The following is a 14,085-nucleotide window of genomic DNA, read 5'->3' as shown; positions in this document are numbered from 1 at the left end:
CTCCTGGATAGGTCATGGCTTTATCTCCCGTTCATGGTCGTGTGGGAACTTGCGATTGAGACTGTCCGCTATAGAGTTCTCCATTCCTGGAAGGCAGGCTGCTGATAGTGTGATGTGGGAAATGCACCAGTTTCATAACCTTAGTGCTTTTGCGCAAAGGGAGAGTGACCTGGCTCCTCCTTGTCAATATGTGTAATACATACATACTATGTTGTCTGTTAAGACTCGTGTGTTCCCTTGATCAGTGGGAGGAATTCCTGACCGCCCTGAGCTCGAGGAAGTTGATGTAGCAGGACATCTCCATAGACGACCATTTGCCTTGTGTTGTAAGGTTGTTTAGATGCAGCAGGCTGAGGGTATGCCTGAGAAGCCCCTTGATAATGGGCATCATAGAGAGCATGGGAGGAGTGGTGGGAGATGACCTCCTCTGGCTGTCTGATTTGCCACTATACAGTGGCAGGTGCATGGCAGGGTGCCGGACAGGATTCCTGCACTTGGAGAAGACTCGGTACCAAAGTCCCAGTGCTGACAAGAGGAGACTCTGGTATATCAGATACCCTGACGTCTCCTGAGTGCTGGAATTCCAATGGAATTGAGCGTGGACTGATCCGGTGCTGTTGGTGGTATGGAGGGAGTCGGGCATCTTGCCTGCACCAAACGCTCCAGTGCTTGCTTGCTCACTGATGACGGTGCTGAAGGTACAGTGCATACCGGCAGTCTCTTCTTACTGGTGTGCCCCCTGCTCCTGTCTTTGTCAACTGGTACTGTTGGCCTGGTGCCTGTGTCCATCAGGTCTCCGAGTGCGTCTGTGGCACCTCCCACTCCAGACCCTCATGACCTATGGGTACCAGGCTTGGATTATCTTGGTGCCAACAGTACCAAGCTTGCTGGAGATCTTTTGCAGCTAGCTCACTCTGGAGACTCACTGCTCTCTTTTTTAGATGTCTTACAAGAGGGGATTTCTTCGATCCATAGTCCCTGGATGTTGAGGCCTACAGGGAAGACTCATGCCTTCTGGGTGACTCCTGGCATGGACCCAGGGAAGGTTGGAGGGCTGCCTCCACCATGATGATCTTCTGTCTCAACTCCTTATCCTTTTGAGACCTGGGTTTATTAAGCTGTTGACAGAGACCACACTTGTGCAGAATGTGGTCTTCCCACGAGGCAGCATATGCAGCGAGAGTGTTAGATATAGATATATGAGAGCGAGAGAGAGATACCTATCTCATAGAACTGGAAGGGACCCTGAAGGGTCATTGAGTCCAGCCCCCTGCCTTCACTAGCAGGACCAAGTACTGATTTTGCCCCAGATCCCTAAGTGGCCCCCTCAAGGATTGAACTCACAACCCTGGGTTTAGCAGGCCAATGCTCAAACCACTGAGCTACCCCTCCCCTCACAGGGATGGCCTCCTTGCAAGAAAGGCACTTCTTGAAGCCTGGTGAGCTGGGCAAACCCTGTTAGAAAAAGGGGTCCCCCAAAAAACAGGGGGGGGATAAAGGGTTTTTCTGGTTTTTAAAGAGAAAATTAAGAGAAAAAACAACAAAGACTGAAGGAGATTAAAAATGCTAAAGTTAACGATCATGAGCAAACTGCTAATGGCTCTGTCTCTAGCCAGGGGCAACTGAGAAGGAACTGAAGGGGTTGGCTCCCATGTGCTGGTTAGCCTTGTGGAGGGGCGCAAGGAGGACAGTGCACATGCAGGTCTAAGGGAGAAATTTAGTAATAGTGTCCGATCAGTTGCACAGGACACAAGCACATCTACAGTGGAGCATCCATAGAGACACTGTTCAAAGAACTTCTGGCCTCAATCCCCAATTCTGCACCCACTTCCCTATCACATAGCACTGAGATCCTTGGACAGAAAACACTCAAGGAGTGCCCAATATCATTTGATTAGTTTGGGAAAAAAAGTTTTGCAGACCTTTAAGCATACAGAGTATTGTTAGCATTTTCTTTTTTAAATGCTTCTTTTCATGTTACATAAGTTATGTATGTAATCAAAAATTGATTTCTTTAACAATAGCAGATCTTAAGGTGGCCATCCTGCAGCAAAAAAACTTTAGGACCAGACTTCAAAGAGAAACTGCTGAGCTCCAGTTCATCTGCAAAATTTGACACCATCAGCTCAGGATTAAATAAAGACTGTGAATGGCTTGCCAACTACAGAACCAGTTTCTCCTCCCTTGGTTTTCACACCTCAGCTGCTAGAACAGGGCCTCATCCTCCCTGATTGATCTAACCTCGTTATCTCTAGCTTGCTTCTTGCCTGCTTATATATACACCTGTCCCTGGAAATTTCCACTACTTGCATCCGAAGAAGTGGGTATTCACCCACGAAAGCTCATGCTGCAAAACGTCTGTTAATCTATAAGGTGCCACAGGATTCTTTGCTGCTTTCTTTAACTTAGTCTGATATCTGTTTATCATTTCCAAGAATTTAGTTATTTTCTTAAACCCCACGGAAATATCAGGCAGCAATGTAAAAGAATAGCATCTTTGTTATGTGCCCAAGAGACTGAACAGAAACTAACCAAGTCTTTTTATACCACATGGAAAAGAAAGTCCCTTGCTTTTGAACATGTAGTATCTTGGAAAGTACTTGCAAACCAAACTGAAAGCAGATGTACTCTTGTGGTGATTCTCTTACGAAATCTCTTATGACAGTACAACCAAAGCATCTAACCATACGTGATTTGCATTTATAGTCCCTCTAAACTGTTTGATTTAAAGACACTTCTCCCGTTTACTCTCGCTAAAAGCCTCAGAGGTTTCTTGACTATAGCCATGTTTAACAAAAATCCTAAACACTTACATCTACTCCTCCAAACAAATCAAACGTGTACGTGTTTGGGAAAGTGGATTCTTGAGCAGCTTTTCTATCTTCTGTGACAAATGCCATGGCCTCCATTGAGAGAAGTGGAGAAATTTCCTGAAAAGAGAGGAAAGAAAAAACAAAACAAAACAAAAATACATCACCACATTCAGTCAACACGTTAGCAATGTACAATTTCTGTAACTGCCCTAGAAATAACTGGATGATCAACTGATCCCTAATCGTGATGACATGTATTTTTACTTACTCCACTTCACAGATGGGCATTACTCCATATGCTCAATTTCAAGGACTGAAGCTATGACTGCATGAAGTCAAGTTTCTTAACATGCAACAGTCAAAGAGATTGGCTTCCAAGAAACAGGGTGGTATTTCAATAGCATCAGTGAGTATATATTTACCTTGAGGATGCTTTGGCACTGAGAGAAGTCGCTGTTCGGATGGCTGTTCTCATACAGTTTCTGCAACAGCAGGGGAATTCCATTCCATTTTGCTTGTTTATCCCTTTCCTTTAACAAGGCCTCTGTGATCTACGACAAGGGAGAACACCATTGCCTTTCGGACTAACATTTGCTTACCCTTTCCCCATACTACATGCCACCATCAGGTGACCTTATGATTCACCATTGCTATGCTCCCAAATTTGGTGAGCTCTCGTTTATTTTACTCCATGTTAAACCACTGAACGTTTCCATACAACACAAAGGAATAATTGAAGGGGTTCTCCAATTTTAACATACGTGAACCATAAAAAGGAGAAAAAAAGAATCTGTATTTGGGTACCAAATAAGATTAGTCCAGAACAAACAAAGTGAGAGAACATCTGTATCAGAATACCCAATAGCAGAGAATAGCATTTCACCTCAAACCACTGGTCCAGGACCAGCATCTGAATAATCTTACTGGTCCTGAAAGGGTTAGTACTGGTTTGCCAAGGTGTTGTAGGCATTACAGGATGAGAGATCTTTGAGCATGGGTGTCCCTTAGTATATTAAATATTTCTTTCCACACTTATGATATTGTCTATAAAATATCTCAGTAGTTCCATTAAATTCAGTAAGTTCATATTTCTCCCTGTGACATTAGTAAAGCTTTGAGTCATATGTTGTTGCTGCCAGCATCATGAGCAGCTCCTGTTTTCTCTTTCAGGAATTACACTGGCCCAGTGCAGTGGAGAGAAGGTTGGAGTTAAAATAAAATTAGACAGAAAGGCTCTACCAACAGCAAGTATACCTACACTCCCCAAAAGTCCTCACCACTTCTTTGGCTGAAGTGATCCACACTCCCTCAAACTTTGGAAGTTCCCTCCAAAATGATGTACCAACACTGCTTTGAGTATTGTACTTGATAGACTTGGCTCAATAGGTGGGAGGATTGACAGCCAGGGAGATCAATAGAAAGAAGGTTAGTGACTTGGGAGGCTGCCTGAAACAGTGAAGCTAAGGGCTTGGCTACACTTACAAATTTGCAGCGCTGCAGCAGGGTGTGAAAACACACCCTCTCCAGCGCTGCAAATTGCGGCGCTGCAAAGCGCCAGTGTGGTCAAAGCCCCAGCGCTGGGAGCGCGGCTCCCAGCGCTGTCCATTATTCCTCACAGGGAGGTGGAGTACGGACAGCGCTGGGAGAGCTCTCTCCCAGTGCTGGCGCATTGACTACACTTAGCGCTTCAAAGCGCTGCCGCGGCAGCGCTTTGAAGTGTAAGTGTAGCCAAAGCCTAAATTCTTGCTGCTGGAAGGTCCTTTCTGTTTGTCTAAGTTTTCTTTGGTCTTGTGTGAAATCTGGTATCATACGGCTCTCCTTGATTGTGGATACAAACTACTGTTTCTAATGTCAGAAGCAACACAGGACAGATAGCTTTGCAGATATCTGCAAAGCTAAGATTCATAGTGAAGATGTAAAAACTACTGAAGTTTTGTGGAACTACGAGCCGTTTTCTAGTAATCAGGTAACAAAAGTGACAAAAACAACCCAATGCAAAAATTAAATTAAATGCCATCTATGCTTAAAAGATTGTCAGTTACCATACAGCCTTTGGTTCACCCTCTCCCCAGAAGACTTCAAGAGAACATGAGCTACTCAATGCTAGAGTCATTAACACTTAGAGCTATTAACACTTAGAGCTGAAATTTCAAGCTGCTTTCACAAAATAAAGAAGAGGCAGCTAAATTTATGCTAAAATTCAAAGAGGGGGAGAGGGAGGATTCAGGTAAACAGAGTCCTGCGCGGATACAGAAATGTGGATCCGCAACAGTCTTTTACCTGTATCCACATCTGCGCCCACAGCAGCATGCTGTCTCAAGGGTTAGTGACAGAGGGGGGTGGGGGAGCGGGGTTTGAAGAGAAGAGGCATCACGAGGGTGGGGACTGGGAATAAGTGGCTGCGCAGAGGCGGGGTCTCGAGGAGACGGACCGCGCGGAGGGGCGCTGGAGGGAAAGGGCATCGCATCACATGCTGTTCCTGGGAGCTTGGGAGTTACGGCACTCGGCAGCGGCAGCAGCAGCGCAGTGTTGCATCACAGTGGGGCAGAGGGGTGGGACATTGGGGCCCCGCCCTCTCCAAGATCTGTGGCTGGGGGCGGGCCCTGCTGCTCAGGAGCTGGTGGGCCGGGCCTGGGCCTGGGAGCATGGCCAGTGCTGCTGGGCCAGGCCATGGTGGGGATGCTGGCGCTGCCAGAAAGTAGAGCCCTGCGTGGTTGTATCCGCATTCGATCCACTATCCGCAAAAATGGTCCGCTGAGATAGAACTGTCATTGTTTTCTATCTAGTTTAAATTTCTCTCATGGCCTCTATCCCAGGTGATGCTCAAAATGCCTTAAAACCATTGTTACAGTAAGTTCCTGGCATTAGTTTATGACTCCACTTCTACCTCGATATAACACTGTCCTCGGGAGCCAAAAAAAAAAAACTTACCACGTTATAGGTGAAACCGCATTATATCGAACTTGCTTTGATCCACCTGAGTGCGCAGCCCCGCCCCCCCGGAGCACCGCTTTACATTATATCCGAATTCACGTTATATCGGGTTGCGTTATATCAGGGTAGAGGTGTATTTAGACTGATACATTTAAAGACATCAAAAGCTCTAGGCACCTTTGGCCTATGTTTAACATACATGCTCCAACTAATACCCAAAACAGTAAACCCAGCATTCTTTCCAAAACCAGTGAGCCAAGATACCCACAACCACCCTATGGCCAAAAGACGGCCCTCAGCACACCCCTGCCTCTCCAAAAGTGAGGAAGAAAGATTGACTTTGCAGCGAGCCCAGGTTAATACAGTTTGGCTGTTATGGACTGGTTTACTGACAGAAAGGCCATTGGAAAATGAATTTCAAAGCCAGAGGCCCCTCTGGCAGCAGTCCTTCAAAGTCACCAGTCCACACATCATAAAGTGGTAGGCCAATCAAAGCAATGCCCTACGTTCAACTCAATGGCATTTCTGTTTGTATGCAATACAATAACTTTGGGATTAATCAGATGTACTTTTCAAAAGTTTCAGGCATGAAAGGGCAGAACTGTTGATTTTGATAAAAAAGGCAAAACCAGAAAAGCCTATTGCCATGAAAACGAGGGGTTCTGGTTTTCACTAACACCAATAACAATAGGGTTCTGACCAGAGAGGGAGGGGCCTGGCTATAGTGGGGGAGAGAGGCCAGCTGGCTGTACAACTTGGCCTATATAAAGAACAGGAGTACTTGTGGCACCTTAAAGACTAACAAATTTATTGTAGCATGAGCTTTCGTGAGCTACAGCTCACTTCTTCGGATGCATCTGTAGCTCACGAAAGCTCATGCTACAATAAATTTGTTAGTCTTTAAGGTGCCACAAGTACTCCTGTTCTTTTTGCGGATACAGACTAACACGGCTGCTACTCTGAAACTTGGCCTATATAAGCAATTATGTATTCAATCCTCTAGTAAGTTACAGTGCTTTTCAGGACCCATTTGAACACTGTGGTGGAGTCCCAGATTCTAAGCTGCTGTTTTAATGAACATAATATCCTATACCCCGACCCACATGCAGCTTTGTTTAGTGAACCAACATGCTCCTGTCCACATTCTGCAAGACTGAGCATTAACTGCACATCAAGGAGTAGAAAAAGGGCCTGTTTATGAAATCAAATTCATTCAGGGATATAAGCGTCTTTTCTTAGTAGTTCCTTTCTGCTGGTTATGGCAGGAGGGACCACACTCAATAACAAAAGGCTGGATAGTGTTGATTGGTACCAACCTTGTCAACTATCCATTGTAGGAAAGCCTAAAGAGCGTTGTAACCTGCTGCACTTGAGTCAATTTACACTATTGTCTAACAGTTAGTCCAAAATAGAAAAGTGCTGTCAAAAATTGAGGTTTATTTAAAGATCTTAATCCCAGCGAACCAGAAATGGAAGGGATTGGGGGGAGAATTGAAGATAGACTTTTGAGATTAAGGAGATATTAAAAGAAATGGTTATGAAGATTCTGAATGCAGTTTGATGCAGATTCCAGTAGGGATGCATAGCAGCAGAGAAAATACAAGTCTTCCCCAGGGTGGACAACTTCCTGAGTGGATGGAGTGGGGAGGGGAAGTTCTTGGCAGGCTGAGAGGGTTTTTTAACAGGGGCAGTGCCCCAAAATTAGACATACCAGGGAAAAAACCAAAGATCTCCCGATTTAAATTACAGAGATGGAGGAATTTCAAGTGTTTAGGTATCTCACAAACTAGGACCTGAAGAGTGGGGGAAAAATGGATGCTGAAAAGCCTCTATAAACTGCACCAAATACTCCTGCAGCAAAGGTACAGATTTACACTCACTGTGCGAAACCTTCTACAGATTCTCATTTCTAAGTCTCTCAGTTCCAGGAGGAGTATACGCCACAACAGAGAGCACTTGCTGGAGAGTCTGGGATGGAAAGAATCTTTATTCAACTCGATACTCACCAGCTGTTTGTTTTTAAGAGAGTTTCCTGAGCCCTCTTGCCATTACCAAAAAAGAACTAGTCACAAGACAGTAGGAAGCAAAGCTTCCTAGAACCTGGAAGTGGAGGACTCAGTATCATCCACCGCAATGGGGGCTGCAAGAAGCAGCACGGGCCGAGGGATGTGCTGGCCGCCCTTTCCGCAGCCCCCATTGGCCTGGAGCGGCAAACCGCAGCCAGTGGGAGCCATGATCGGCCAAACCTGCAGATGCGGCAGGTAAATAAACCGGCCCAGACCACCAGGGGCTTTCCCTGAACAAGCAGTGGACCAGCTTTGAGAAGCACTGCCCTAAACAGCCCCATCCTTGACACTACAGGAATATTCCTACTGACACCCTTGCCAAATTTCAAGTCTCTGTTACAAAGCTAGAGCTTCTCAACAAAATGGTTGTAAGATTTTTTCCCTAACCTCATTATGAGAAAAAAGCTTAACTGTTTTTGCTGAAGTTTTCCAACAAAATTCAGCCTGAAGCAGATATCTGGCATAGAAAATTTCAGCCCAAACATTAAGTTTGGCTAAGTTTAAGCAACTGAAAACATGGTCTTACAATGGAAAATGCTGGGCAACCTTAACTAGAGGTGTCGCTACCAGCATGACCCATAATACATTAGATAGGAAGAACAGTACAAAACTAAGCAGCTAATTCCTGAGACTTCCTGAAACTTTGAGGGTTGGAAGCTACACGCCAGCAAGTTTGTTAGTAAAAAGGTTTCAGCTCAAAAGGTATGCTGATCTCACAACACTGGTGTGGGGCAGAGGCTTAGCCTGTGTAAGGTAATTACAACCAGGTAATTGTCACTCAAATACTTCCTGAACCTCCCTTCCTGGCTCTCTACAATCTAAGGCCAAGTCTATGCTAAGGAATTACGTCAACCCAGCCACATCCCTGAGCAATGTAATTACACCAACCTAACTCCTGGCACAGACAGTGCTGTGTTGACAGAAGAACTTTTCCATCAACCTAGCTACCATCTCTCAGGGAGGCGGATTAGCTATGGTGACAGGAGAACCTCTCCCATCGTTGTAATGCATGTCTACAGTGCAACACTGCTGCTGTGCCACCGCATATGGGTATAAGGCCTGATCTACACTACACAGTTGACATAAGGAAGCTTATGTTGGCCTATGTCAATGTACACGCTACAACCTTGCTCCCACCGATGTAAGTGCCCTAGTACACTGGCAGGCATAGGGCTTATGTTGGTGTAGTTAGGGTGAAACAGTGTCAACGTAAACACTGCATTACTTACATTGGCTGTTGGCAAGAAAGCCAAAATTGACAAAAAAGCCCTGCTGCCCAGCTTGGCTGCTGCCAAGTCTTCGCTCCGATGCCACCCAGGCTCCCAGCTTGGGCTGCACCTCCCTCCCACCTGGGTCCCGGCTTGGAGCCCTGCTGCCCTGCCCTCCCCTCCAGGTTCCTGGCTTGGAACCCTACTTTCCTCCCCGGACTGCATCAAGACTCCAGTCAGTTCCCTGTTGGGAGTACGGCAGCTGACTGGACGCAGGGTGCCTGGGCCAGCCCCCACAGGGGGAGGGGAGGGAGCGCCACCCAGATCCACTCTGCCCTCAGCTCCATGTGCCCAGCCCTAGTTCTGCTCCTGGCTGCAGCCCCAGCTCCAGCCCCGACAGCAGCCCACGGCTCCCAGCCAAGGCCGCCAGCTCCTGGCCCCCGGCAGGGGGGGGGGCGGACCAGGTAATGGGGGGGCATGACCAAAAAAGTTTGGGAACCATTGCCCTAGATGGGAGTGGGCAAACTTTTTGGCCTGAGGGCCGCATCAGGTTTCTGAAGTTGTATGGAGGGCCAGTTAGGGGAGGCTGTGCCTCCCCAAACAGCCATGCATGGCCTGGCTCCGGACCCCTATCCGATCCCCCCCCTTCTCACCTCCTGATGGCCCCCCCAGGACACCTGCCCCATCCAACCCTCCCTTCTCCCTGACCACCCCCGGACCCCCTGCCCCTAACTGCCCCCTGCCTCCCCATCCAACCCCCTTCTCCTTCCTGACTGCCCCCCCTGGGGACCCCTGCCCCATCCAACCATCCCTTCTCCCTGATTCCACCACCTCCCTAGGTAACCCATTCCAGTGCTTCATCACCTTTCAAGGGAAAAAGTTTTTCCTCATATCTAACCTAAACCTCCCCCACTGCAACGTGAAACCATTACTCTCATCTAGTACCACTGAGAAAAGTCTAGATCCATCCTCTTTGGAACCGCCTTTCAGGTAGTTGAAAGCAGCTATCAAATTCCCCCTCATTCTTCTCTTCTGCAGACTAAACAATCCCAGTTCCCTCAGCCTCTCCTCATAAGTCATGTGCTCCAGCACCCTAATCATTTTTGTTGCCCTCCGCTGGACTCTTTCCAATTTTTCCATATCCTTCTTGTAGTTTGGGGCCCAAAACTGGACACAGTACTCCAGATGAGGCCTCACCAATGTTGAATAGAGGGGAATGATCACATCCCTCGATCTGCTGGCAATGCCCCTACTTATACAGCCCAAAATGCCGTTAGCCTTCTTGGCAACAAGGGCACACTGTTGACTCATATCCAGCTTCTCGTCCACTGTAACCCCTAGGTCCTTTTCTGCAGAACTGCGGCCATTCGGTTCCTAGTCTGTAGCAGTGCATGGGATTCTTCCGTCCTAAGTGCAGGACTCTGCACTTGTCCTTATTGAACCTCATCAGGTTTCTTTTGGCCCAATCCTCTAATATGTCTAGGTCCCTCTGTATCCTATCCCTACCCTCCAAGTGTATCTACCACTCCTCCAAGTTTAGTGTAATCTGCAAACTTGCTGAGAGTGCAGTCCACACCATCCTCCAGATCATTAATGAGAATACTGAACAAAACAGGCCCCAGGACAGACCCTTGAGGCACTCCGCTTGATATCAGCTGCCAACTAGACATGGAGCCATTGATCACTACCCACTGAGCCCAACGATCTAGCCAGCTTTCTATCCACCTTACAGTCCATTCATCCAGCCCAGACTTCTTTAACTTGCCGTCAAGAATACTGTGGGAGACCATATCAAAAGCTTTGCTAAGTCAAGGAATAACACATCCACTGCTTTCCCCTCATCCACATCCACAAACCCAGTTATCTTCTCATAGAAGGCAATTAGGTTAGTCAGGCATGACTTGCCCTTGGTGAATCCATGCTGACTGTTCCTGATCACTTTCCTCTCCTCTAAGTGCTTCAGAATTGATTCCTTGAGGACCTCCTTTTCCATCAGAAAATGCTGATTTGCCAGAAGTGAAATACCTGTTTCTTTGCTCCAAGATGGAATTTTGGTCACCATCTGAGACACCCACCCCAGAATAGCCACTAGTCCTGTGGTTAAGGCATTCACCTAAGATGTGGGAGACCCAGATACAAGACCAGTCTCTGAATCAGGCAAAACAGGGACCTGAACCTGGGTCTCCCACATCCCAGGTTAGGGACTTATGGCCTATGGCCACTGGCCTATGGCTATTCAAGGGCGGGAGTCCCTTGTTTTTCCACAAAAATTCCAAGAGGTGTTGGTTTCATTCTGATGCACAATACCGAGGTTCCAGCATTTCACTTTGTTTCACAAATCAGAACTTTTGCTTTCCACCTTGCTCTGTTGTCAGCATCTGATTTAGGCTTGAGCTCCTTTGAGCAGAGACCTTGTCTCCATCTGTATGCACAGTACAGTGCCAAGCACACTGACAGCACTTCCACAGCATGCTCTTCAGACAAAACTAAATCTTATCAAGCTGAACTGAAGCTCCTGAGGGCTTGGCTACACTTACAAGTTGCAGCGCTGGTGGAGGCTTTCCAGCGCTGCAATTACACCCCGTCCACACTTGCAGGGCACAACCAGCGCTGCAACTCCCTGGTTGCAGCGCTGGCTGAAAACCCATCCCGACAGGGGTATAGGAGTGCAGTGCTGGTGATCCAGCGCTGCTCAGCAGGTGTGGACACTCACCAGCGCTTTAATTGTCCTCCAGGGAATAAGGAGGTATCCCAGAATTCCTGTTCAGCCACTCTGCTCATCAGTTTGCACTCTACTGCTCTTGCCTCAGGTGACCCGCCCTTTAAATGCCCCGGGAATTTTAAAAATCTCCTTCCTGTTTGCTGCAGCCAGGTGTGGAGTGCAATCAGTTAATCTTTCCAGGTGACCATGCCTCCACGTGGCAAACGAGCCCCAGCATGGAGCAATGGCGAGCTGATGGACCTCATCAGTGTTTGGGGTGAGGAATCTGTGCAGGCACAGCTGCGCTCCGGCCGTAGGAATTACGATATCTTTGAGCAGATATCAAGGGCCATGCTGGATAGGGGTCATGATCGGGACGCACTACAATGCAGGGTGAAAGTTAAAGAGCTGCGGAGTGCCTATTACAAAGCCCGAGAGGGGAATCGACGATCCGGAGCTGCCCCCACGACCTGCCGTTTTTACAGGGAGATGGACGAGATACTTGTGGGTGACCACACTGCCAATCCCAGGATAACGATGGACACTTCTGAGCAGGCTGGGGGACAGGAGGAGGAGGCGGCGGGGGGGGGGGGAGAGGAAACCGCGAGTGAAGCTCCTGGGATGGGGGAAGACACCCCAGAGTCCCTGGAGGCATGCAGCCAGGAGCTCTTCTCAAGCCAGGAGGAAAGTACCCAATCGCAGCAGCCAGTAGTTGCAGAAGGACAAGCAGAGGAGTGGGTTATCGGTAAGCGGCTTTTATTTTCTGGGTGGAAATGTTTCTGGAGAGGAAGGGGGGTTATGGCTGCATGCATGCCAGCCTCTAGATGTGGAATAGCCCGTTGATGTGGTCTATCACGTCGCGGTAATCTGCTTCAGTTATCTCAGCAAAAGTTTCATCCAGAGCGTGGGCAATATGCCTGCGCAGGTTTATAGGCAGAGCCACTGTGTCCCTTGTCCCAGTGACGGTGATGCGTCCGCGCCACTCTGCTGCCAGTGGTGGGGGGACCATTTCTGAACACAGACACGCCGCATAGGGTCCCGGGCGGAATCCACATTGCTCTAGAAGAGCCTCCCGCTGTTCCCAAGTGACTCGCAGTAGGGAGACATCTTCCAGGATTAACTCCTGTGAAAAATGTTGGGAGACTCTTTAGTGAAGAGATAGGGAGATAAGATCACCCCTGCAGCTGCATCTTCACTCAACCCCTCTAGCACTCCAGATTACCCGAAGCAACCAGCTCCCCTCTATCAATCAAGCCCCACTTCTCCCTATATAAGCACCCCTTACTCACCATTTCGTGGCTTCTGTTGTGTTATGCGTGTGGTAAAAGAATGCTAAAGTGAGAACTCCCTCAGTGTAACAATTCATGTCTGGAGATAGTGGATACAATGCTGCCCGTGTTAAATGTTGTCATTTCTGTGTTTCTACAGTGACCTTGACTACTGGACTGCCCAGATGTTCAACATCACAGAGGCTTCAAAATTTGAGAAAAAATCCCCGAAAGAGCAAAGAGGACATGCTGAAAACTGTTCTTCATCACTCTGCTACAGAGAGAAAAGAATTGAAGGAGTGGAGAGAGAAGGAAAGCATGATCCGCCAGAGACATTGGCGTAGAAACGCTGTGGCAAAGAGGAAAAGCACAAACCAGCTGCTAGAGATCCTGTCGCGCCAAGCGGACTCTCTCCAGGCTATCGTAGCCATGCAGGCAGAGCAGTCCCGTGCTGCCCCACAGCCCCCCCCGTCCCAAAGCTTTTTGCCTTGTGCCCCAATGTCAGCTCAAACCACCTTTCCCCAGCATCCATGTTCTTAGCACCACCAGCTGCCTCCAACACCTGTACGTTCACCAACCAGCCCTGATACCTACCACCCTTACCCTCTGCATTCAACCCCCATCACCATGCAGTATATGCACCCTGAAGTGCAGGATTCATTAAACAGCAATCCAGACAGGACATATGCAAACTTGTGACTGTACAGTTCACCAACCCACACCCCTGCCCTCTTGTGTTCATGAAATGTTGTGTGTCTGTCTGTCTGTCAAGGAAGTTTTTTTCTTTTCAATAAAACAATTCTTGGCTTTGAAAACAGTCTTTATTATAGCAGATAGTGAAAGATACCTTAGCCCAGTAAAGAAAGAGGCACTGCAAATCATATTATTATTATGGATAATAGAATAACAGTGTAAGCAGTGCAATTCACTCCCATGCAAGGCAGCAAACATTACTGTTGGCTTTCAGCCTCAAATTCTTCCCTCAAGGCATCCCTAATCCTTGTAGCCCTGTGCTGGGCCTCTCTATTAGCCCTGCTCTCTGGCTGTGCATATTCAGCCTCCAGGACTTGAACCTCGGTGGTCCATGCCTCACTG

The 14,085-nt window shown here is 47.8% G+C and overlaps 1 protein-coding gene across 1 annotated transcript in view; it reads right to left on the bottom strand.

The window, feature by feature from the left end:
• LOC123347176 (transient receptor potential cation channel subfamily C member 4 associated protein) overlaps nucleotides 1-14,085 on the bottom strand; it is a 74,778-nt gene that overhangs the window by 47,213 nt on the left and 13,480 nt on the right. The window contains exons 2-3 of the mRNA XM_044984552.1: nucleotides 3,236-3,364; nucleotides 2,814-2,930 (exon numbers count right to left, since the gene is read on the bottom strand). Of these exons, the coding sequence (XP_044840487.1) occupies nucleotides 2,814-2,930; nucleotides 3,236-3,364 (246 nt within the window). The remainder of the gene's footprint in view (nucleotides 1-2,813; nucleotides 2,931-3,235; nucleotides 3,365-14,085) is intronic.

Source organism: Mauremys mutica, chromosome 13 (genome assembly GCF_020497125.1).
Source record: "Mauremys mutica isolate MM-2020 ecotype Southern chromosome 13, ASM2049712v1, whole genome shotgun sequence".
Taxonomy (NCBI): Eukaryota; Metazoa; Chordata; order Testudines; family Geoemydidae; genus Mauremys; species Mauremys mutica.
Note: the sequence above shows the minus strand (reverse complement) of the source record. Positions and strands in the feature narration are given on the sequence as shown.